Source organism: Peromyscus leucopus, chromosome 2 (assembly GCF_004664715.2).
Source record: "Peromyscus leucopus breed LL Stock chromosome 2, UCI_PerLeu_2.1, whole genome shotgun sequence".
Lineage (NCBI taxonomy): Eukaryota > Metazoa > Chordata > Mammalia > Rodentia > Cricetidae > Peromyscus > Peromyscus leucopus.
In genome coordinates, this window is record NC_051064.1 from 152480789 (window position 1) to 152506685 (window position 25897).

General features: G+C 51.1%; 1 protein-coding gene across 1 annotated transcript in view; it reads right to left on the reverse strand.

Moving 5' to 3' along the window:
- The window catches only part of Prdm16 (PR/SET domain 16), a 317111-nt gene that overhangs the window by 27536 nt on the left and 263678 nt on the right, over positions 1-25897 (reverse strand). The window contains 3 exon segments of the mRNA XM_037203251.1: positions 1757-1967; positions 7401-7503; positions 18183-18317. Coding sequence (XP_037059146.1) covers positions 1757-1967; positions 7401-7503; positions 18183-18317 — 449 coding nt within the window.

Genomic DNA, 25897 nt, shown 5'->3' on the forward strand with positions numbered 1-25897 from the left:
GCTTGTTCTCCTGTATGTGGCCCTTTGGAGGCCCCATCATGCTGCAGGGGGATCACAGTGCATGCTGGCAGCAGGTCCATACTCTGAGGGGAAGACAACCTTCCCATGTCAGAGGAAAAAGCCAGTGCCTGAGCCACCTTCACTCAAGGCTACCCTAGTTCCCAGGCAGTCAGGGGCAGGGTGGGACCTAGGCAACCCTTGTCAGATGATCCCAACTTTAGGGCTAAGTTTGGGTCTGAGGCTGTGGTACACAACTATAATTCCAAAATTCAGGAGGCTGAGGCAGGAGAATTTCGAGCTTGAGGCCAGCCTGTACCACACAGCTAGACCGTATCTCGAAGGGCGGGCAGGGGGTCGGGGCGGGGGGGGGGGAGCTAAGCCTGGGCCTGGGGGAAAGGGTTCAGGGTACCAACACTGTCATAAGTCCCAGAGTAAGACCGAGGCCGTGCAAGTCAAGTCAGCTCTCTGAGAGGCTTGCTGGCTGACCAAATGCAGTGGAGGAGTGGTAGGCATCGGCAGAGGGTCTTGGATGAGATGTGTTACCGTGGTGAGAACAGCTGCTCTGGGGCCGCTCCTCTTGGCTGCACTAGCAACCCTAATCCCCTCCTCCCTGGGGACTCTGCCTCTCCTGTCCCCAGGATGACCGTTAATCTTCATGAGCAAAGCAGTAATATATCACGGCCCGTTAATTACGGGGCCCAGCCATCCGTTTAGAGCAGAAACGCCTGCTCCTCTAGCTCCCAGAGATTGTATCTTTTCCCTGTTGTTAATTGTGATTTATGTGTTTATGTAAAGAAAACACGGACCCTCCTCAGCCCTGTTCTCTGCGACGCGCTCAGGCAGGGTTTGCCCACACGCTTATTCTCAGTCATCTGCTCAGGGTGGAAGGTCTGCTGTCCCCAGGGAGTCCATGATGGGATTGGTGGTAAATCCCTAGTAATCACAGAGGCCGTTAGCAGCCTGATAGGGTTTTGCTCTGACTTTGCAAAGTTGTCCTGAGCAAACTCTTCAAGAGCAGGGGCTCTGAGGCTAGAAAAGTTTCCAAACTCCTCCGCTCCTCAGAGCACTGGGGCCAGAGGTCCCAGCCGCCCTTACCAGAGCCCGGGATGCTCTTCTGTCCCAGGGGTTCCTACAGGTCCCTAAGGCCCCCTGTGCCGGGGTCTCGCACAGGTCTGCTCCAGCTGCCCGTGTTTGGTTGTCACTCGGCTGGGCTTGAAGCTCTCTTTGCCTAGGCCTCTGGAATCCCTCCCAGGCAGGTGGCTGCCATCTGAGGAGGGCTTGCTTATGAATGAGGGCCCGTGTGATCCCTTCATGGGTCTACTGAGAACGCCTGTGTACGTCCAGAGAGCAAGGCTGGGCTACATCCCCTCTACAGCGGGTGCTGCCGCCCACACCACCCAGTTTGGAGCCTTAGCGCAAAAGTATCCCCGGGGCCAGAGGGTGGCAAGAACACATTGGTCTGTGCTCTCTGTCTTTCAGGTTGTGTGTAGGGCAGTGGTGATAATGCAGACCAGGCCCAGTGGGTCCTCCTGCTGGGGCCAGGCCCTTTATGGTGAGAATCATATCTGTTGAGAAAATTTGGTGAGAAAGTATCTGCAGCTTCCAGCCATGTGCACCCACTCTGTACCCAGTGTAGGGAGGTAGCACATGGGAGCCCTTGGTCTCCTAGTTCTAGAGCCCAAGCCTGACAGGGAGATGGGCTGGGGATCAAGGGGGCTGCCAATTGGAGGGAGTGGGAAGCAAGGCAGGGAGGCACCTGTATTTGTTGGGGAACATCCGCTCGCAGTCCTTGCACTCATGTGCTTGCCCATCACTGCCCCCGATGAGGCCTTCAGGCTTGAGTTCCTCCCCAAGGCCCTCATAGAGCGGGGCCCCTGCAGAGCTGCATGCATACTTCTTGTGGCGCCTCAGATCCAGCTTGCACTGGAAGAGCTCATCACACTCGTCACAGCGGAATGTGGGATCCTCTGCAAGACAGAGGGCAAGGAGGTGAGCGGGAGAGCCAGACACCTACCCCTGGATCCATAGGATCCCAGAGACCCAACCCATCCCATTGCTCCAGGACTTCCATACCGCCCCCCCCCCTGGCTGCTCCAACCCAGCTTCCTTCCAGCCCTTGTCTTGGTTGCTCAGGGATGCAGAGGTCACAGGACAGATCAGGCCACGCTGGAGGACCTCATCTCTGCATCGTGGAAACACTGAGCAATGTCAGACTCCTCCCTGCATCCCTAGTGGCCACTGTGGATTCAAGGAGGCCCTGCCTCTGAGTGGAGAAGGAAGCCAGGCCAAGTGCTTTGTTTATGAATTAGGAGAAAAAAGAAGGCAGAACTCCATCGCATATAATAAATTATTGTCGTCAAGGTCAAACAAATTAAAGGGGGCAGCTATTATTAAGTTTATGAGGCAGCATCCCGAGCACAGTGCCAAACCAAACAATTAGCCTGGAGCTGTAACTAGGGCGGGTCTCTGCGCCCTGGCCCGCCTTCCTGCTGCGGCTGCTCCTGCAGTTTTTACCCAGGCCTGGAGAGAGAACACCTGCTCTCAGATCTTGCACAAAGAGGGCTATGTGCACACGTGGACACAAGCATGAGCATGTACATTCTTCGTGCACTCTGAAGTTACATTTGGATATGTATGCTAATGCAACTGTGTTTGTGTGAGCATCCCACCCCATCTGTACCCATGTATGCAAAGCCATGTGTGGATATGAGTGCATACCTGGGCATCTGTACCCAGACTTCGGTGAATGGGCATATGCACATATGTGTACCTACTTGTAAGTGTGGTGTGGGTACATATTTATGTACATAACTACATATGTTGTGTGTTAGCAATATTTTCACATTTGACTATACATGTAGTTTTATGTATGTCTGCATAATGGGGCATGCATGTATTCATGAACATCTTCATGTGACTTTGTATGTATTTTTGTGGGTTATGCATGCATGGGTGTATGTGTTCTATACATCTGTGGACATGGAAGATTATTGATATGTGTAAGACGTGTTTGTGCTTGTATCACATGTGTGGGCGATTGCATGCAGATCATGGAAAGTCAAGAATGAGAAATGCTCACTTTTATTACACTCTTTCTAGACTGAATGAGGACAAGTCACGGTAGTTTAAGAGGAACATGACATCACCAGCCATATCACTACCTGGCCAAAACTCTAGTTCTGACTTGAAATTTGGGCTTAAAATTATTTTATTTTAAAATTAAATTTTAAAAAGCTGTTTATAGGCAGGGTCTTACTACGTAGCCCTGGATGGCTTAGAATTCTCTATGGAGACCACACTGGCCTTGAACTTGCAGAAATCCACCTGCCTCGGCCCCCCTGAGTGTTGGGATTAAAGTCATGTGCCACCACATCAGGGCTTAGGCTTAAAACCTTAAATGTAGGGATTTAATAAGCAAATTCAGCTTGATTCTCACTCCATGCCTTGGAAGTCACCCTGGAGGGATAGAAATGACCTTGGTGACAGTGTTACCCTTCTCCTCTGCCCCTGTGTCTTCTGGACGTTACACTGTCTCTGTAGAAGGATAGATTTGGGGATAAGACATGCCCCTGCCCAGGTGAGTGGGGTGGAAGAGCCTCTTATGTTCTTCCAGGCAGGGAGGGCTGGCCCTGGGCACACACCTGGGGTACACTGCACGACATTTTTATTTTCCCAGCACACAAAATTCTGTTTAAAGAACCGTTGAAAGGGCAGGTTATACTGATATTATGTCTATTACAGCCCATCACAGCCCAGGTCTCGCCTGTGCACACCACACAATGGGCCGCATCGTGGAGAGGGAAGTGGATTGCCAGGAGGCTTTCTAAATGAAGAGAGTTTGAATGCCAACGATTTTTTTTCTCCAAAGAGCAAGTGCTTCTCAGGAAAGAGGAAAAGAGAAGTCTTCCTCCTCCATCCAATAATCAGAGCAAAATAAGGTCACCTGACTAAGGAGTGGATCGTGCTGTCCCTCTGGTTACCTGGGAGGATGCCGAGTTAGCATATCTCTACAGAGCTCCGACTCTGTAGTTGGCGAATCTGTCCAGGGGAACCATGCTGTTCCATACCCATGAGCAGGCAAACCAGGGTTCCATTTCCTCATCATCACAATGGTCCCCACCAGACCTCCAGACCGGCCCCCCCCCCCCAAAAGCACAAGAAAGAGCAACTGTGAAAGAAACTCTATCTAAATGTGGTGGGGGTCTGGGGTTGGGGCAGATCAACCTTCCACCAAATTACACTGTACCAGCACCTGCCTGTCAACCCCGCACTCGCTTGTCTAGCTCAAGTTCCATCAGCAACTTTCTCGGCTGAACAGGAATGTAACAGAAAAATAAACCCCTGCCTAATGGCTCCGAGACCGAGGGGTTCACAATTACGCGGCACCCGCATCCTAATCTACAACTCTAGCTCAAAAGCGCTCAAGAGTCTACTCCAAATTCCTGTGGCGATAAGGGGCTGGCTGCATTTAGCCAGGGCTGGGATAAAAGATTTTTTTTTTTTATGATAATTATCTTAGTGAGGGACGCGTTTGCATTTTCTTTCTGTGTGAATTCTGAGTTAAACTAGGGTGTGTGTTGGGGGGTAGCTGTTGGGGTGGCAAAGAAGTGAACTTGACAGCGGAGGTTAGGAAGTCAAATATTTGATGTCAGACTATTATGTGTGGAAAGTAATTAGCTCACAAATGTTTGATCAGTTATTAGGAAAATGTAGAATGGGTTATTTAATATCGGGGTGGGAGGTGTGCATGTGAACAAGAATCAAGGCTTTAAAAAACCTTTTGGAAGAAAGAAGTTTCATTATATGAATGGAACTGCAAAGGTAAAGATTCTCCTTTCAGCCCAGAAGACATATCTTCTGTGACTCTCAGGTGCTGGCTAAGAGTCACAGGTCTTTTCAACAATCATTTTAAGGAAAAGGAAACCCACCTCCTGCTGTACAAGTCTTGGCAGTTCTTTTTTGTTTTCTCAATGGTCTAATTAAACCCAAAATTTAGAGGAGGCAACAGAGAGGACATGACTGGTAAAATGGTACTTCTACCCCAATTTCTTGTCTGACAGCTTAAGAGCTATGTGTTGTGAGCTGGGCGGTGGTGGCGCACGCCTTTAATCCCAGCACTCGGGAGGCAGAGCCAGGCGGATCTCTGTGAGTTTGAGGCCAGCCTGGGCTACCAAGTGAGTTCCAGGAAAGGTGCAAAGCTACACAGAGAAACCCTGTCTTTAAAAAAAAAAAAAAAAAGAGCTATGTATTGCTGCAGAAAAAAAAAATGAGGCACTCTGGTCACTGGCAGGCTTGTAGGGTCAACAGGTAAACTGAGGCAGGGTTCCACAGGTGTGGTCACAGAACCGTCTGCTAAATCCAGTGGGCATCACTTGTGTGTTTCTGAGGGAGTCCTTGTGTCTCCTGAGGGAGTCCATGGTCTCACAGAGAAGGGAATGAGATTCATTCTAGATTCTAGGAACATCCAGGGGACATTGTTTTAATGTTCACTAGTAGCTCAGCCTTTAAAAAGAGGATAGACACAGGGCCGGGAAGATAACCCAGTAACGTGCTTGCCGATCAGCACAGGTCCTAAGTTAGATCTCCAGGACGTGCTGTAGGCGGAGACAGAAGGGTCCCTGGGGCTTGACGGCCATCCAGACCTTGCCTAATTACTGCAGGCCTCATCTTGCAAACAAGGTAGACAGCACCAGATGAGCAACAGCCAAGGCTGACCTCTGTCCTCTATATGCATGCCCACACATGTACACCTCCCCTGCACATACAGGAACACAAAAACACCTCCCATGCCCCACAAGAAATCAGACATGAACCCTTGAGTCCCCAGGTCAGCAATGACAATGGTGTGCACAGGCCCATTCCTCATTGCCAACTTCATCCCATCTCAAAAGCAGCTCTGCCAGGGCCCCAAGTAGACACCCAAGACTCAAGGGAGTAGTGTATGAAACTGGCTTCCTCTCCAGCATCATCTCAGAGGTGCTCAGGTACACAGCGGCAGGCAGGAGAGCCTGCTGATACACCCTACCTGATGGGTACCTACTTGTGTCAAGAGCTAAAGGACTCATCCTATTGTAGGATCCATTTCAGCCCTCAGCTTGCTTCCTACCATTGCTTCTCCCCCATGTTTCTCCAGGACTTTTAACTATTGTTGGGCATCACTTCAAGAGACAGCCTGGCTGCTATCCCTTCTTACATGGGCTGTAATCTCTCACAAAGGAAAGCTCTGGGCTCTGCCTAGCTTCCCAGGTAACCAAACTAGGTTGGGGTCCTTTACTACAGAAAGCTGGTAATAAGAAAGCCCCTCTCCAGGGGCTGCAGAGATGTCTCAGTGGATAAAAGGTTTGCCACACAAGTGTGAGGACCAGAGTTCAGATCCCCAGCATCCACGTAAAGCCCAGGTAGATGTGGCAGCCTGCCTGTAATCCAGTGGCTCAGGAAGTTGAGACAATGGTCCCCAGGCCAAGCTGGCTAGCTAGACTAGCCACACCTGTGAGCTCCAGTTTCTATAAGAGACCCTGCCTCAATAAATAAAATAGAGAGTGATCAGGGAAGATACCCAAGGACAACCACATGCCTTTATGTGCATGAGCACAGATGTGAACACATGCCCACACACATGTATACCCTACACATGTGCACATTGTGTGTGTGTGTGTGTGTGTGTGTGTGTGTGTGTGTGTGTATAAACACACATACACAAAAAAATTAGTTTTCTGGGTCATCAACACTATATAGATAAAATTCAGCATAATACCAATTTGCCTACATTGCCTCAAGACCCTCTTACATTCAGGATGTGCTTTGAGGTTCTAATGAAAGGGAGGGGTCTCTAGTCTTAGGGGAGGGGCTGGTAGCCTGTTGCACTGGTTGGCTTTTTTTTTGTTTGTTTGTTTTTTTGGTCAACTTTATACAGGATAGAGTTGTCTGGGAAGAGGGAACCTCAGCGGAGAAAATGTCTCCATCAGACTGGCCCCTAGGCAAACCTGCGGAGCGTTTTTTAAATTAATGATTGATGTGGGAGGGCTTAGGGCCCAGCCCACCATTGGTGGTACTACCCCTGAACAGGTGGTCTGGGTTGTATCAGAAAACAGGCTGAGCAAGCCATGGGGAGCAAGCCAGTAAGCAGCGCTCCTCCATGGCCTCCGTTCCCAGGTTCCTAGCTTTAGTTCCTGCCTCAGTTTCCATCAGTGGGCTGTAACTTGGGATCTATGTGCCAAATCAGACCTTCTTCCACATGCTGCTTTTGGTCACAGTCTTTACCACAGTGACAGACACCCAAGTCATATGCCTGGGGTCTGCAGAAGCTCCGTCAGGGCATCGGCTAGCACACAGGAGTGGGACACCACTCACGTTCTCCCAGGTGGGTGGGGACTCGGGGCCACAGCTCTGCAGGGTCTTACCATCCAGGCTGGGTGCCATGACACCCAGGGAGTAGGCGCCCTCCTTCACATGGGCCAACAGCTCTTCTCCAGGTTCAATGTCCTTAATGACTTTGTAGTAAATCTAGGAGAGAGAGTAAAGACAGTACGTGAGCACTGAAGTCACGTGTTGTCACCGCAGAGGCACCCACAGAGCCTCTACCCCACGCTGTAATGCTTGCTACCCGTACAGGGGGCCGGCCTGAAGGGGCCACGTGACCTAATTTTTAAAAAAGATGTTTATGTTATGTGAATGAGCATTTTGCCAGCATGTGTAGACAATGTATGCATGCCGTGCCTGAGTAAGCCAGAAGAGGGAATTGGATCCCCTGGAACTGGAATTACAAGCTGCCAGGTGGGTGCTGGGAAGCCGCTAGAACAGTGGTTCCCCCAGGGCGAGACCCCTTTGGGACTGAAGGACCCTTTCACAGGAGTCACATATCAGATATCCTGCATATTGGATATTTAGAATTCATAACTAGCAAAACAGTTATGAAGTAGCAACAAAAATAATTCTATGGCTGGTGCTCAGCACAGCAGGAGGAACTGTATTAAACGGTCGCAGCGTCAGGAAGGTTGAGAGCCACTGCTCTGGAAAAGCAAGTTCTCTTAACTGCTGAGCTGTCGCCCGAGCTCCCAAATTGTTTATTTTTTAATTAAAACAACTTTTATTATACTTATTTATTTTTGTGTATATTGGGGGCAATATGTGGAGATCACAGGACGACTTATGAAATCAGTTATTCCCCCAACCATGTGGGTCTTAAGGATTTAACTCAGGTCCTTGGTGGCAAGGGCCTGCTGAGCCTTCTCACTGGCCAGATCCCTCTGTGAAGAAGGTCTCCAGAACTTTTGTAGCATATGAAGAAAGGAAAGGAACTGAGTCCATTTTAATTTGTTTCATTCTGCTCTGACAGAAAGGATAGGTGAGAGCCAGAGAGTTGGCTCAGTGGTTAAGAGCACTTGTTCTTGTGAAGGACCTGGGTTCAGTTCCCAGCACCCACACAGAGGCTTACCACTTCCTCAGGCACCTGGAATGCATCTGGTGCGCGGACATACATGCAGGCAAAGCACTCGTATGAATAAAATAAATCTTTTTTTTTTTAAAGAAAGGATAGGTGATCCTCAGTGTCATGACCCCCCCCCCCCCCGCGACCAGGGGTGTCCTAGGAAATATCCAGATTACAGTGACTTCCCATTGGGAACGCCCCGGTCTATTCTCAAACCTCCCTTGTCAATGTGAGCATAAGACACGGCAGTAGGGGGACCCGAGGGTTCAGAGTGTTGGTTGCTTGTGAAGGTGCTTTCCAGCTGGGCACAGGCCCTGTGGGTGAGGATGTTGCCAGGCTGTGACTTTTACACCAGTGTGGCAGCTGTGAGCCAGGAAAGCCTGGGCTAGGACAGAGGGAGCGCCTGCCAGGAGCTGCATCTAGCAGGTGGGGGGGGGGTTGGAGTCTGGGGGTGGGGGGGTGTAGTTCTATGTCTGGAGCAAGGGATCCCTGGGCTGAGACAGCTACATTTGGTGTGTCCAGTTCAGCAGTATGATCTGAACCATGTCGGTTGTAGCTGGCTATCATGTCTCCCCCAAAGCCGAAGTCATGCCTGGTTTTCTGGCTGAGATGAAGAAGACTGTTCCATTCAGGAGACTAAGCCATCGGAGCATGACAGGCTTGGGTGATTTGGGATGTGTGTGTGTTCCCTGACTTTCCCCAGACTCTGCCTCATGTGGGGCCTGGGCCTCCCAGGAGCTCAGACGCTCAGAAAAGTATCTCCTTTATTTGGAAGCGTCAGACACACGACACCGTTTCTCTCTCAGGGTAACTCACTGCCTACTGCAGCAGCTGGGAGCTTGGGACTCTGTTCTGTTGTTAGGACTGTCTGGGGGTTGAAGAAATGCCCCAGAGACACCTGCTGCTCTGGGGAGACCTGGCACAGGTCCATCAGCTGCCCTGGGCTAGCCTTCTGCATTGTTGGAAGGGTACAGGACAGAAGGAAGGGCAGAAGAAAGAACATTTTAGGAGAAGACAAACTTGTCTAAGCACAGGGACAGAGGGGGTGACTCTCCTGCCATAAACAATGAACAACTGCGGAGCATGCCTGTAATCCCAGCACTCAGGAGGCTGATCTCTGTGTGTCCGAGGCCAGCCTGGGCTACAGAGTGAGTTCCAGGAAAGGCTCCAAAGCTACACAGAGCTAAAACAAAACAAGACAAAAACAAAAACTAATGAACAATACTTCTGTTCCCACCCACTGAAGGGAGCCCGGGGTAGCCGCTTGCCTCCCAGGAATACAGTCCTACTTAGGGCCGAAGGCAACGTGCTCCAGAGAGCACCCGTGAGTCACTAAAGGACACTGACTGGCCCCAGTGCCTATTGGCTGTCTCCCAGAACACCAGACAGCGGAAGTGCACGGTCAGGAGCCTGCAGGTACACCCACACTCTTAATCAGTGACACTCCTTCACAGAGAAGGCCATAGTAGGAACACACTCGGGAGTCATTCACAGGGCAGTGGATAATACAGAGGCTTTAAAATGGAGACTAGACATGGGGTCAAACAGACTTCTTGAATAAAACCAATGGTTTTCTAAGATACCGGTTTTACATCATCACACTGTGGCTGACAACTTATTTTCTTAAAGGTCAGACTCAAGCCACCTTGCTTCAGAAGAGGATTCACCCACAGCTGCCCCAGAGTGAGGAGCTGAGGCCACACAGGTACCCCCTGAGCCAGAGGGGAGGGTGTGTGCCAGCTGTGAATAAGCTTATTCGCATTTCCTCTGGCAACAGAATGCATTCAGAAGCATACAGCAAGCCCATGCTTCGCGCCTCTGGCTTAGCACCAGGGTGCTGGGTGACTTGGTGCTGGGTACAAGGGCTGAAGGAGAGGGGAATGAAGGCCTGGCCCCTTGAGGTCCTAGTCAGGGTTAGAGCTTGCCACCGACTGGCCTCCCTCCCACCTCTCATCACCCCGACTGCATGAGGCCATAGCTGCCATGATAGCAGTGTGACCTCCTACCAACTGGTGCTGGGTAAAGGGAAGAGCGCCCTTCCCTTCCACCACACCCTTCCCAGGCTGCCGGCCCTCCCGGCCTGCATTCCACTTACACCTCTAGTTAAGCTGCCTGGCCTCCAAGGCTCCTCTCCATACACAAGCTGTCCCCTTTCTCTCTGGGCTAGAGGAAGCTGGAGCCTTGCCACCCAGCTCTGGTTCTGAAGGCTGCATGGCCATCAGTTCCCTCCTGGGACCCACTCGTGCCCACCCTCAAGCCCCTGGGCCTCCCGACTCCGACTTTGGCTCTAGGGGCTATCCAGCCTGCCTCCCTCCCCTAATCCCCTCTGAGGGCTAGGGGGATTCCGGAGAGTCCACACCCTCCCACACCTTTGCTCCTGGGCTCACCGGGCCTCCAGGGACCTCTATTCCGGTTCTGAAGACAGGAGACTTCTGGGACCCTCCCACCAGCATGGACACTGAAACTGCAGCCACAGTAGACCACAGGTGTCCCTTCCTCATCCTCACAGTAGGGCCATTAGGGCCCCGGGCCAGGGACATGTGGGGGACACAAGTGGCAGGCTGGGTAACTGTGGCCAGTAGGACTTTGAGCCCCGGACGTAATTAATCAGTCCCTATTAGTGCTAATTGCAGAGGCCAGGGCGGGGCCACGGTGTCCCAGTGTGCCTCCACCTGGAGGACTAAAGAAACCAAACAGGAATCTCCATAGACTTTCCTGAAGTCTTGGCTGTGCCTTAGGCAACCACAGGAGATGCATACAGAAGCCAGCCCATGCTTTTATGACCTGTTTCAAGAGGCACAAAGCCCTTATCGGCCAGGCAATCTGAGAAAGCCAGTTTCTGGTCTGTGGGGCTGGGTAACGTCCCTTAACAGAGACCAACTTCAGTTGGAACTGGCGCTGTTGTTTGGGGTGCCAGGTTGAGGGGGTCAGGGTAGGGCGTCTCATGAGTAAGCACTGTTGTCCACTGCATGCTCCAGGCCCCTTCTGTGCCTGGGCCATAAGAGACTACACCTGTAATCCCTTAAGATTCTTGCACCTGGTTTATTACATCCATCTGGGGTGCTCTGGCTAGTGAGCATCACAAGAGAGGCTGCCAACAAGGAGAGTAAGAAACCCAAGAGTCTGACCCCCAACAGCATCTTGGGGTGAGGGATGGGTGGCTGCCGAGAAGAAGCATATTGCCTTCTTTCTAAACCACAGTGCCACGTGTTTTAGGGACATACGAGTCCTGGGGTCCTGTCACCGCAGGTCTGGTGGCTACTCCTTGTCTGAGAACTTGAGGGTGGCACCCTTCTTCCCAACAGCTGAGATGACAAGCCTAACAAATGGCTTCTGTCGGGGGCTCTCTGAAACAGGGACATGAGCCTGGAGTCGAGTCTCTGTTTCTTCCTCTCAGTTCCCCTCATCCAGCACGGGCAGCTTAGAGTTTGGGCCAACACCACTACCTCTGACTACACTTTGCTCAGCCCAAACTGTTTTCTTTTCCTTCTGTCGTGTTCCAGACACAAAGAGGTGGCTCCACGTAGTAGAGAGAACTTGGAACTTTCTCACTGAAAGGTAGACACCTGCTTGGGGATCAGGTTCAGGCCCAGGAACCTTTCACACAAACGAACATCCGGAAGGCAGTTTACAATGGCTGCCAGCTCTCAGCTCTTTAGGGCCCTTGGCTTGTACTGAAGATACTGCTGAGTGGTTAAGAGCACAGCCCCACAGTTCCCAGCCTGCTCAGTCTGAGCATCCGAGCATTGAAATAAATGAAAACCCCCTGCAGGAAGGATACAAGGACAGCATGGGCTTAAAGTCAGCGGACAGGCAGGTGGTTCCTCCAGTGTCCCTACATCTGTGTGGTCCTTGCTCCACATGCCCGGGAGGGGGGCAATTTTATCTGTGTCTAAGCCTTGATAATCGTTACTGTATGTTCTGTCACTTAAAATTTAAAAGTTCCTATGCATTTATCTCTTCCCTAGTCTATAGTTTGGATAAGGATTATAAAAACACAGTTAAATAATCAACACCATTACATGGCTTCCAACCAGGCATTGCATTTAATTAATGGGAGATAAAGTCTGACAAACAGCTGTTGCATTGGGCCATCACCACAGTTGAAAGTTGAATTTAAACTTAACTGCTCTTCAAAAAAGAGGATCCCTTTGATCCACAGAAAGCCTCTGACAGGTGACAGTTTTCCCAAATTAAAACAAATTTGACATAGATTTTTTAAGGATTAAAAAAAAATCTAAATTACAGTGTGTGTGTGTGTGTGTGTGTGTGTGTGTGTGTGGTCTGAGGACAAACTTGCAGAAGTTTGTTATTTCCTTCCACTAATGGGCTTCCAGGTATTGAACTCAGGTCATTAAATTATGTGGCCAGAGCCTCTACCTGCTGATACATCTCACCAGACTGCACTGGTATTTTGAAAGTGTTTTGTCCACTGGTTAAGAAAGGCTCAACAAATCCTCTAATTACACCTTGTCTGCTTTCCAAGAGAAAACTGTATTTAGCTGTTTGGCGCTACCATTTCAAAAGGACCATAACAAAATACATGATTTTTTATTTAAAATGATGTAGGGAGAAAGCCAAAAGAGTCAAGGAAGGCCAGGGGCTCCGGCCTGATGTCCCTGTTTAAAATATGAGTTGTAGCAGATCACACCCCTGGACGTAAAGAGGGTCTGGGCAGGAGTGGTCAGCCACCAGGCTTGACCGGACCAAGCAGAATCAAGGCTGGCCCTGTGGACACTTGGATGCACAGTTCCTGACCAGTGAGTGTTCTGCTTAAACACCCTGTTCAATGCATTCAGGAGGGACTGTTCTCCTGCTGTGGGCAGGCCTGCCCCTTGAGCTTCGTTGGCTGTGGATGCCTCAGTCTTCTAGTCACGGGCTGGGCCCGGCACCCCGACTGCTCTGCCCTGCCATGGAATACTGGGGTGTTGTATAGACAGCACAGGCTTGGGTTGTTCTTACAGATGAAAGGGGCTGTAGGAAGCCAGAGCAGCATGGCTCTCCCAGGGCTGCTGAAAAGCATGGCCTCAGCCCGTCCTCCACCCTCAGCCCGCTGACCAGCAAACCCTCCTCTACCCACATTCCCACCCCACCGAGGCAATGCTGAAAAAGAGAAAACAGCCCCTCTGTGAATAGATCTCTGCCCATCCCCTCCTTCTTCCTGTGGTCACGCTATTTCCAAGCTCTCCTTTTCTCTCTTAACATTAAAACAAATTCAGTAACAGACTCTGCTTGTGTCTCCTAAATGTTTCAAACCAACTCATTTGCTCATAATTGCAGGAGAAAAAAAACACCCAGGGGTGACCTGGATGTTTTGAATTTTCCAAAGAGAGAGGTCTTGATGGAGGGGGTTGGTTGGGGGCTCCTCCGCAGGTGTCCAAAGTGAACTGAGATGCCCATGGGTGCTTGTTTACCCTCAGGCTCCTGTTCAGATGGAAGAGACAGCAAAAGCACCCAAAACTGGCTGCTCATGGCTGCTTGGCATCTGGCAATGTTCTAGGTCTGTGGCTTCACTAACCCCTCAAATACCAGGGCAAAGCCCTAGTCCCCCACTTCTGCAGTGGGCATGTTGTTCTTACCAGATGGGCCACCTCAAAGCCTTTGGTTTTCAAAAGCAGGAAAATTATTGGTCTTTAGGGGCCAGGTGCACTCTTGGCCAAAGGCCATCTGTGGCCTTTGTATATACAGGAGGAAAACCCAAAGTCTACCATGGTCTCTTCTGATGCCTGGTTCCTCTTCTCAGAATCATAAGATTCCCACCTGGACATGAAGGATGAGACCAGTCCCTTCCCATGAGCATGAGGACTCTTGGAGCTACTGAGCGCCAGGAAGGGAATCTCGTAGCTCAGCTGGGAAACTGGGTGCCGGGTCAATGACTTTCCAGCACTGTCACTAGGCAGGGTGGGATCTGAGATGGACAAGGGGCATGGAGCCTGGCTAGCTCTATTGGAGAAGGTGCTACTTGCTTCACATCTACCCACAGTCAAGGCACCAGCAGGCTGGGCACTGGAGGGAAGTTTCCGGAACCAAGCCCCTTGGAATCTTGGGCTCACTTCTCATGCCCACATCTCCAGCTCCAAAAGGCTGCAGAGGAGCAAATAAAAAGATAACCTTTGTCTTCTGGCCTGAGGCAGGTCTGAACACGCCAGGCAAGGCTGGGGTGAGGGCATGTGGCTGGGCTAAGGGGACTCTCAGTAGAACCAGGAGGTGAACTGCTATGGCTTGCAGAGCCTATCTGGGTCGTCACAGCGCCTGCAGCAGCCAGCGGGACAGGTGCAGCCCTGGGATGGCGAGAGGCATGCTCTCGCCCCCATCTTCTATGTGCAGCTGACATGTGCGTCTCTCCCGAGGACACAGGACACCAGAAATCCAGGCTTCTGAGCTGACTCAAGCCCAGGTCCTGACCATTCCGAGCAGAGTCTAGGGATCCCAGGTTTCCATTCCTCATGTTGACTGGTGTGTTCGGTCTACAGCCACCTCTCCTCCATATGTTGGACAGATCATCTCTTCTGGTGACTGTAGCTCCCAGGACTTTTGCTTAAGATGCGGGGGCTTCTGCTGTTCTTCTCTCTCTTTTGGATACTGGAGCTGGAGTCCTGCATCTTGAACCTTGAATTAAGAAGGCCTATGCTTTTCTAACTTGCTGTATTTTCTTCACGGATACCCTGGATAGTGCAGCATCATTTCTTCAGTGTAGATGTTTGGTCGTGAGCTCCTTCCCTTCAGGGTCTGCGATGTCCTGGGAGTGCTGTGTACATGTGTACATGTGTGTATATGCTCACAGTACATGAGATTACACACATGACTGCATGTTTAAGTATGTACATGCACCCATGTGTGCACACATGTATTGTGTATGCACCTGTGGGTGTATAGTGTTCCTGACTGCCTAGAAGTTTTTGTAGACACTCTTGGGAGGGAGAAAAGAATCTGAGAAACACTACCGACATTTTTCAGTGTTTCCTTCTCAAAGAGAAGCCTGCCTGTCCTCAGGAATCTTGTATTAGTAGTATCTCCAGGAAGTTGTATTCAGCCACGGAGAGGGTCAAAGTGCTACTCTGCGGGGACAACTGTCTTCATGGGATGGCCAGGAAGTAGAAGGGATTATATGGCCATCTAGGAAAAAGAGAAGGAGAGAGGGAGGGAAAGAGAAAAAAAGAGGGGTAGGGGTGTGTGTGTGTGTATCTGTGTGTGTTTGTGTCTCTGTGTGTGTCTGTGTCTGCATCTGTGTCTGTGTGTCTGTCTGCATCTGTGTCTGTGTGTGTCTGTATCTGTATGTGTGTGTTTCTGTATCTGTGTGTGTCTGTGTCTGTGTGTGTCTGTATGTCTGTCTGCATCTGTGTCTGTGTATCTGTGTATGTCTATCTGTGTGTGTGTGTTTGTGTATCTGTGTGTGTCTGTGTGTGTGTGTACACATCTCTGTTTTGGGGAGAATAACAGCTAGTTTGCTATTCTATTTTGTTTCTAGTTATTAATTTCTGTTATTTCTAGTTTGTTATCTATTTTTCTTTTCGGGAAGTTGTTTCATGTAACTGGTGAATATTTGCTGTGAGTCTGTGGGTTCCAGTGGAGAGGGGGCTCTATTCTCCTCAGAGTAGAGGGGTCTCAGTGTGAGGTTTAGGGGTGGAACTACCCCAAGTTTGGGTGGCAATTTTGGCTCTGGACCCTCCAGAAAGTAGCATTTGCCTAAATCTCCAGTTCCTTCTGAACACAGGGCTATTTGTCATCCTATGCATGGGATTAAACCAGGGAGAATTCACCCTGCAAGGCCACATACAAGAGAGACAGACAGCAGGTAAGGAGGCACAGGTAAGTCTGACTTGACACTAGTCACGCAATACAGTCAAGTGTGTGAGCACAGGGCACAGGACACAGGACACAGGGCTGGGAAAGGCTGGGGGGTGCAGTGGTTCTGAACCAAAAGGATGCAGGGAGGTCAAGGTTGCCAATCACTCTAACCTGGAACATTCTTGCCATGGTCTGAAATGAAAAGAGAGTTCCCTGCAAGGTGATCACTTCTCTGTAAGCCTACATGGTAGTTTAAGTAACCTTCCCTGAAATGATGAAGAGAGGGGGAAAAGTTTTTGAAGGCCAGTGTTTCTTTGAGAGGACTATACTTTTGTGTGTTCTAAAAGCTTGCCCCACAAAGACTCATAGCCCACGGTTGCACTTTAGCTAACTTCTAGCAGCGATTTTAAGAGAACCCGTGTCCGCGCTGCTCTGCCAGCATCACACAGATGCCCATCCCTGCACGCAGACGACCGCCCAATGCTTCCCAGGACTCGGGGCTCTGCAGACCTGAGCTTGAGAGGGGGCTAGGCCAAGCTCTGTGCACCTTACATTCAGTCTTCTGTCACTCTGCCTCTTTTTTCCAGAAGCAGGAAGTTTTTCTTCCATGTTCCCTTTTAATGTCATGCTTGTTATTTCTGCACTCAAAGTTCCTCAGTCAGAAAGTTGTCTTTTTTCCTTCTCAAAACCTCTGGTTCTAGTAGAAGGTCGTGGAAGTCTTCGCAGCAGAGCCCCTGGTCCTGGCTTCGTCTGGAACCACAAGCGTCTGCTGGATCCACTGCTAGGTCCAAACTGAGCCCAAGAGCTGAGGAGACAGCTCTGGAGGGGTGCTGTGAGGCAGCCTGTAAGGCTAGGGAGCCCCTACAGCCTCCTTGTTGTCTTTTTAAATGCAAAATATTTCTCCAGAGTCAAGGGCCTCGAACCACTTTAGACAGCTTGCACAGGCAACACAAGAAAGAGGTCTTTGTTACGTGGTCTTCACGAATGGCTTTTAAAGTAAATGGACCCTTTTTTCTCCAACAAAATCTCACATGTAGCCCTAAGACACAGGCAGAATAAATTGCTCTGCGGGGAGGGCTGATCTGGTACCGAGAGGAACGCCTGCTCTACGTACACGAGGCCTTGCTGGAGTACTGAAGTCTGCAGGGTCAAACTTAAAGCTACAAAAGGGACAAAGTCCTGCTGGCCACTGTGCCCAGTGGAGTGGAAAGAAACAGAACATCTTCTCTCCTGAAGGCTTTCGGGTCTGGACCCCTGCCCTGGGAATGCAGCAGCAAGCCATGGAGCTAGAGGAGCCAATGAACTTATGGGGGTTTTTGTTCTGAGAAACTGAGCTCAGAACTGTAGGTTCCTCAGCCTCTGAGAGGACCGAGGCAGAAGTAAGGCTTGCTCAGCTCAGTTTACTCTGAGAGAGTCGAGAGGCCATGCTAATGCAAGACCATGTCCTTGGCAGTAGGTCATGCCATGGTTTTGACTTGTGGGCTTTAGGCATTTTTCCTGGTCTAGGAAGCATCTCTGTGCTGTCAGACTGGCCAATGTGGACCCTTTTGGAAATGTGGTTGACTAGGGTTTAGGCAAGTTTCCTTCCCGTTTGTTCCTGTCTGCCGCTCTTCCCATGTCTCTTGGCATTTATAGGGAATGTGGACCCTGTGACTTGAGGTCCTGTCTGTTCCCGCTGGCCTTAAAAACCACAGCTTTCAGTCCTCCAATGACATCAGCCTCAGACAAATTCTTCTGACCTTTGCTCTGTGGTCTTTGCTCTCGTGGAGTATTCTGGGGCAGCTAAGTTCTTCAGGTAGCCCATGTTGGGCAGGTGTCAAATGGCCACCCCCTGTGGCAGGACAGAGCTTAGCAGGTGACCCATGATCTTACCAGAGGCATGGCTGACCCGCACCTCAACAACCATCCACCTTGGTGCCCTGTCTCCAAGGACAGTTCACAGGGACAGTGACCGGCCTAGACCTACCTGCTCGTTGATCTGACACATGGTGAGGTTCTGGTCATCACAGGAACACGCCACACGGATGTACTTGAGCCAGCTGCCAGCCCCAGCCTGACTGGCATCCACACAGAACTTCTCGCTGCCCAAGTCTTCAGAGATCTGCTGGGAAAGAAGCGCACTCAGGTCAGAGGTGCCCCATGTGCTGTGCTGGGCTGCACTGGCCTCAGAGGTTCAGGCAGGACGGCAGGTTGGCTGAGACCAGCAGCCAGTCCTACGCATTGGAGAGGCCCTGTCCACCCAGCCCACCTGGTCCCGGGAGCCTCCAGAGACGGGTGGAGAAGAGGGTGGCTTTCCTGTTCTTGCATAGCATCTCACAGTCAGGCCAAGCACTGACGAGTCTCCAGCATGGTGAAGCCACCCAGCAGGCTGTCCAGGTGTGAGGAAGCAGAGCCTTCTGTGCCTGACACAAGCCCTCCGCTAGGGACAGTGGGGGTGTCGGGCTAGAGAAAGTGTTTCTGAAGGTAAAGGTGTTACCAGGGTGTGCAGCTGCACGTGAGCCTGGGTGTGTGTATGTGAGTGTGTGTCCAAATGTGCATGTACCTATGTGCCAACGTGCACACGTGTGCCTGTGCAGACATGCTCCTGTCAGATAACACATCCCTTGAATGACAGAAAAACATTTCGTTTCCTTAAAATTGGAAAGTTTCAGTTTGATGCTGGCCAGCATGCAAACGTCATGCTTCCTCACCACGTCCTGCACAAACAGGCAGGCCTGGCGGGGCTGGCTTTGCTTTGTTGTTGCTGCTGTCCTCTGAACTCTCTTCAGGGGCCTGTTTGCTGATCTGTCCCCCTCATGCGCCCCGACCCCCTCCCTGAGGGTTGCTTGCAAGACCTGAACCACGAGCTGGCAGCTGCAGATGCAACAGAGCCTTCCAGCTCATGCCTGCTCTGTTCAGTGCCTATGGTAGACCCCAATTCAAAGCCTTTGAAGCTAACAGCAACTGGGTTGGCTAGCCGGGCACACAAAAGGCAGGGTGTGTGAAGGGAGGTTGGTGGGCAGGGCTGTCTAGGTGGGTAGGGTATCCAGGAGGAAGGAGTGGCCAGATGGGTAGGAGTCCAAGAAGGCAGGAGTAATGGGAGTCTGAAGGGCCCAGTGAAGGTGCAGCTCTATACACTCAGCATGCACTTTTCAAGGTCCTTGTACACCCATGGCAGACATTGGAATTCCTTTGAAAAGTTCAGTGTCAGCACAAAACAATGAAGCCACACGCTCTGCCTCTGTACACCCGTTCCCTTGTCCCCAAGGACTTTGACACAAAGTCAGACCCTGAGCACATAGATGAGGAGTGGGTCTTTCTCCCCCTCAGATTGCATTGTCTCCCAGTTGAAATCTGTCAGTGACCCCTAGGTTTCCGACAAAGGATGGTAGCCTGAAGGGACCTGGTAGGAGAGACTCAGAGTATGGAGCAGGAGGCCCTGCAGAACCCAGGGGCATGACTGCAGACACATTGCAATGCCTGATCCCAGGGCCCCGTGTGCTCACTTGGGTGACCAGTGGATTCTCTGGAAGCATGAGGCAGTGGTAGCTCAACCCTGACTCCATCAGGCAGAGACTTGGGTTAAGTAGCCAAGTCTTCAACCACTTGCCCTCATGTTCCTCAGCCCAGAATCAGCAAAGAGGCCTCACCAGTCCAGGCTCGCTGCGGATGAGGCTGTGAAGCAACTGTATGCTGTGCCTGGGAAGGTGGAGATGGGAGGTGCCCAAAGTGCAGGTGCTGGGCTGAAGAAAGTGCTCTGCACAGAGCCTGGGCCCCTCAGCCTGGGATCCTGACTTTCTTCTCATGCTGTTGGTAAAGCTGGGAGCCCGACTACACTCCTCTCTTAGCTTAGGGAGCAGGTCTTGAGAGGCAGGACCCTCAACTCTGGAGGCGTTAGGATAGAGATATGGCCTCCCCTCTCATCTGGGGCTCAGGGGAGGGCCCAGGGAGATCTCCACAGGTGTCTGAACCCAGCAGTGGCTGTCTCACCCTAGCCGGGACGCTGGGAGTTCACTCAAGGTCCTGCTACTCAGGGGTAAGATGATGCCTTCCCTACTCCTTACACACCCTTGGAGGTCCCTGCCTGCCTTGCTCTAATCCAAGGCCAGTCCAACCACATCCCTGGGTGACCCCTACAGCCTGGAGAGGATGAAGGCAGAGTGAACAGTGGCCATATGTTGAGGCCATGTTCAGAAGGGCAGGTCTCCCATTCTTAAGAAGTGGGCTTAAGTCACCAAGGCCAAGCAGGGAGAAGCCTCCTTAGGCATTCAGACATCTCAGACTCTCTTCCCAACTGATGACTCTGCAGGAAGCTGCTGAGGACGTCAGCCCACAGGCTTGGACCTCTACCCGATAAGGCAGCTCACACCTCCCCCACCCCCGACACAGGGATCAAGAAGGGCTAGCTGCCCAGAGACCAGAGGACCCAGAGGACCCCTCCTCCCCCCCAGAGGGGCCAGGATCTCCTGTGGATCCCTGCCACACAGACCTCTAGGCAGATGGTGCAGAATCCCAGGTCCTGTCCCTCACTATGTGTGTCTCTTTCTCATTTTTCTGTCGCTCTGTTTTTTTTTTTTTTTTTCCCCTTTATGGTTCAGGGCCCGGGATAACTAGTTAGCAGTGCTGAGAATGAGCAGTCTTCATACAGGGCTCTGTCCCCAAGACTTTACTGGGGTTTGGCTGTTAATTTCTCAGAGTTAAGGCCTATTTCCCCAAGAACAATCTTTACTAATTAGCTAGTAATGACTCTGTTCAAGTGCTTGGGAGATTGCTGAGATCCAGCTGGTCATATGGATATATATGCGTGCATGCAAAGAGTGTACATGTGTGCACATGCTTATGGCTATACATATACAGCTATGTACCCCATGTGTAAACATGTGTTATCTATATATATGCATGTGCTCATGTGTATACACAAGAATCTTTACTTATGTGTGTGCACATGTGCATGTGTGTGCTCAGGGGTCATAGTCATGGGTCAGCTGGGATATTTTTGAAAAAGACAAAGTCATTCCTATGAGAAGGTGACTTGGTTGCTATTGCTGTTGGTCCTCGTCCATGACCTGCCCAGGCTTCCATCTCTCACTAGCTCCTGACCCTCTGGATGACTGGTTTCCTGGTGGTCCCTAAAGACTTGAGGAAGACCCTTCTCCAGTGTGGTCACCATGAGCCTGTTGTTTCTTCTCTCAGAGACCAGATTCTCTATATCCGAGGGGTGCCCAGTGAATACTAAACTTCTCCTCCCAGGGAGGGAGAAGCTACCATCTCAGGCCTGAACAGCAGTGGACACACTAGGGGAGGGGTGGCATTCTATAAGACCTAGAACCCCTTGAGCAGGCCTGGCTCCTCATGGGTCCCTGGCAATGCTGCCTCTGAGGCAGGGCTTTGATGTACTTACGGAAATGGAGTCGTAGTGACACTCCCTAGCTGAGGGGACCTCAGGTGGCCCACTGGGACGCTGACCAGTGTTTGCGGGGTTGGGGGTTCTCGGGATGCTGAGAGGAAGGCCTGGGTGTTAGAGTATCAAGGGCACAGCCACAGGCAGCTGAGCACATGTCCCTGACTGCACAGGGGGTAGCAAGTGCCAAGGCCCTGGTGCCAGAGGCAACAGCATCGGCCAAGCCTTTCCGATCTGGAGTGGGGCCTCTGTTTGCGCCTCAGCTCTGGCAGGAGCTGCGTAGCTCTGATAGTTCCAAGGACATCTGAGAGCTCACAGGGGGCAAGGGGATGAGGACCCAGGCGTGAGGCTCTGCTCGTACATGAGACTCGAAGAGTCGTGATCGAGGGTGCTGGTGTTCTCTTGGCTGGTTTCGTGTGGCTGTGGAGCTGAACCTCCGTCCAGATTTGGAGTCTGGGCCCTACCCACTTGAAAGTCTGGCTCTGGAGTTGTTGGGGTTGAGCCTGTGGACTCTCATAATTGCTGGTGGAAGTGGCCCTTCTGCCCAATTGCCCCCACTTGGCCTCTCTGCCCCCATGTTCCTGCCAGCTTCCCCAGCTCATCAATCACCCCCATCAGAAATGCTGAGTTAAGAAATGAAGGGATGGAAAAAAAAATCCTCTTACCCTTGACAATTTTTTTTGCACATCATTTGAGGTTTCCTGCACTTTTAATTTGTGGCTCTCTGCTGGGCTAACTCTTTCACATTTAATGGGCATGGCCAGGGGCTGGCTCCGTATGGGATGTGCACACAGGCAGGAGTATAGAGCGTCTGTCGTCAGCTCACCTAATGGATTCCCAGCCTGCAGGAAGGAGCCACCTTTTTGGCCTGTGCCCTATGGCTGCAGCATGCTCTCTAGAAGCTCACGGTGTGGTGGGTATCTGCAGGACTGTTGCAAGTGTCCCACAACCCTCTTCCACACCTTCATGCACACCTGGGCACACATACTACACGAACACATATGCACACACAGATACACAGAGGCACATGTGTGAGCAAGCATACAATGGTTATGATTTATGACATCCACAAGGAGCCAAAACAGAAAGTCCATTCTTGTGACAGAGAGAGGAGAGAGGGCCTTCTGGAGACACCTCGGTGTGGCGGACACGGAACCTGAATGAGCTCATAAATCTGAACCTGACGCTCATTATGGGCTTGGTGGTGACATGACCAAGTGCTAAGCAGAAACATGGCGGCAGGATGGGGTGTGCTGCTGCCAGCAGACAGGGGCCTGGCTCTGGAGACCAGGAGGTCAGGGCCCATCTGTTCAAGCTGAGAGGGAGGGAATCGAGGAACAGGAGGGAGAGAGTGGTGGAGTGTGTCTTCTGGGACTCAGTCCTGGAAGAAGTTGTCTGGGACTTTCTATCCCCTCTCTGGCCTTGGCCTCCACTGGACAGTTGCCAGGGTATTGGTGCACAGTGGAGGCAAGGGGTAGAGTTACAGGGTCTTGGACAGACCCTAGAGCACGGCTCAGGGTTTGGATGCCGCAGAAGGAGGATTGCTGCCTGACCAGGGACTCTTCTGACAGGTGCTGGTGACGTCCCAGTTCCACACCTGGAGAACTTGGCTCCTGTGTCAGTCACAGGCAGATCCTCTCGGTTCAAAGCCACATCAAGAAATGCATGTCACAAAAATTCACTGAAGTCCCTATTTTCTAGTATGAGCCCCACACAGGCCTTTGAACATCTGAAGGGAGCCATACACCAGAAGTTACTCAGACACCCAAATGCCTGTGAACACTCAGGTTCCTGGCATTCTTACACCCAGTTCTCAGACTCTGATACTCTCTAGGCTGTATGCACATATCCCAGACACACAGATGATCTCTCCATGCCTTGTGCATCCAGACTGATACTTGCTTCCTCTTTAAACTGTTTTCAGTTGTAGCTCCGTGCGTTCCAGCCCTTATGTGCTATGCTAACTTTCTCTCCCCTTTCCTTCTTTGCTCTTTTTGGCCCAGGCTTCACCTAGCAGGGGAATGACGCTCCTGCCAGCATCTGTGAATTTTGCCTGAAGGAAGAGGGCAGTATGGTGAAGTGGAAAAGGACTTGGGTGTGATGTGCTTTGCCTGAGTGACTTGAAGCCTCTAGGGGACTCGTACATCTGAATCTCAGGCAAACAATAGAAGAGAAGAGGAGCCTTGGAAGCCTGGAGCTGCGAGGGCTCTTCCCTGATGCCTGCCGTAGAAGCTGGGTCACCAGCCTTTCCTGCGACCTTACTGCAAACATACCAAGGATGTCCTTCAGTGGCCATCATACCATCCCCACAGTGCACACAGTGGCCTGAGTGGGGTGACTGAGGTGGGTCACATGGCTTGACCATCTTGGCATCTGTGGCTTGTCTCATTGGTCATGGGCTGTAACCCTGAGCCACAAGAAATAAAAGGTCAACTTGGTGATTCATACTAGCATTCTGGTCTTCCACAAAGTGGAGGTATGAGGCATAGACAGGGCCAGGACAGAAGCATCTTAGGTGATTAGCAACAACTGGTGGGAAGAGAGTCTGCTAAAATCTAGGGCCTGGCAGGTCAGACATCTACCCCACTAGACTGTGGGTGGATGAGAACTCTCAGAATGAATGTTCTTCCCCCATGAGAGTGGTCACCTCTCCCTCTGGGAAGCTAGTATTTAGCATTCATCACTCTCAACTGGATAGTGTGTCTTGTCTGGGGTCCTGCCTCAGTGTCCACTTAGGAAACTAGAGAGCCTCTTTTCTGCTCCCCAGCCCATGGCTACCTGCACAGATAATGAGCTCTGGGCAGCCTCTTGGAGGTACAAGAATGGACGAGGGACTAGCCAACAATCTTGTTATGGATACATATTTCTGAACACTGATGGTAGTGGGACTTGCTGTGTGTCTGCTCTGGAGACTAGTGCCCGCCACCACAGATGCTCCAAGCAGGACCCCTCCCCAGTCTGCAGAATACACATGACCCTCTCTGTGAACTGTGTGGTGGGGTGATTAGCGCTGGGCTGTCCTTCAGGAGCTCTGGAGTAGGGATTATCGGGTAAGTTAAGTTTCTCTATATTGTTGCTGCCTTTACTTCTCCCAAGAAGTCAAACTGGTGACTCTTGTCATGAGGACCTTCTCTACCCTGCTCCAACTTCTCAAAGCCAGGGTTGACAGTCCAGGTAGCATCAGAGTCACCCCATCTGATAGTCACATAAGTTACTCTCAGAGGATGCTTTGATGAACTCAACCCCCTGACAGAAGTCCAGGCCATTCAGAGTCAAACATCTGATGTCACAACCTGATCTATCAGCATGCACAGGGATGGTATGTCAACTTGTATGTAGAAGACAAAGATTTGGGGGAGGTGTGAGCCTGAACCTATAAGGAAAGTGACCATGAGCCCAGCTGCTCATAGAGACTTCTGGAGTCACAGTGTCTGCTTGCTCAGATTTGAGTCCTGTAGGGACTCCTTGGATCTCACCAACAGGTGATCACAGTTTCTGAACTTGAGTGGCACAAAAACTCTAAGGCATCATGGGTACAAATGTCTGCTTCCCCCATGGATGCTCCCAATGAGTATCAGCTCAGAGGGTCTCTTCTGCATGCTAAGCTCAGCCCACTCCACGCATGCTCCGTTCCTTGCATTGTAGGAACACCCATCTCTGGTTCTGCTACAGTTGGCTGACCCCAGATCATAAGCACAGCTATGTCTGGGGCCATGTACTTTACAAAGGCCCTCTGAGAGAATCCTCCAAGTCCCCCAGCGACTTGCAGAATACTCTTAAGTGTTCAGTGTCTTCCCAAATTTGGAGCCTCCCCCACATCGCCTACAGCAGTCCTTGGTATGGTTGGGCCCAGAGCCCCAACTCAGGCTGTTGGCAGAAGGAGGGACACAGGTCACTGTTGCTAGTCTGGTCTATCCAGAACAGTGCTGGTGTGGTTCAAACTCAAATAACTTCAGCAATATTTCAAGTCCAAGTTTTCTCTGAGTTAAGTACAGGCCAGGCAGAGCCCCAAGCCTGGAGCTTGCATGCTGGCACAGACTTGGCCCAATCTTCCAAAGCAAGGTGCTTTTGCTTTTTTTTTTTTAAATCATAAAATATAGTAAGATCCCACAACCCCAAACCAAATGCTTGTGGCCACACCCCTGCTCAGGGGGTGCAGTGCTAGGTTTGTCACAGGAAGTGGCTCTTCTGAGGGCAGGCAGGGCCTGGGAGGTGTCACACACATAACCTTTCTTTGGCTTTTAGATAGTGACAAACTGCAGTGTTTGTGAAGTAGCAACCCCCACAGCGGATGCGGGAGG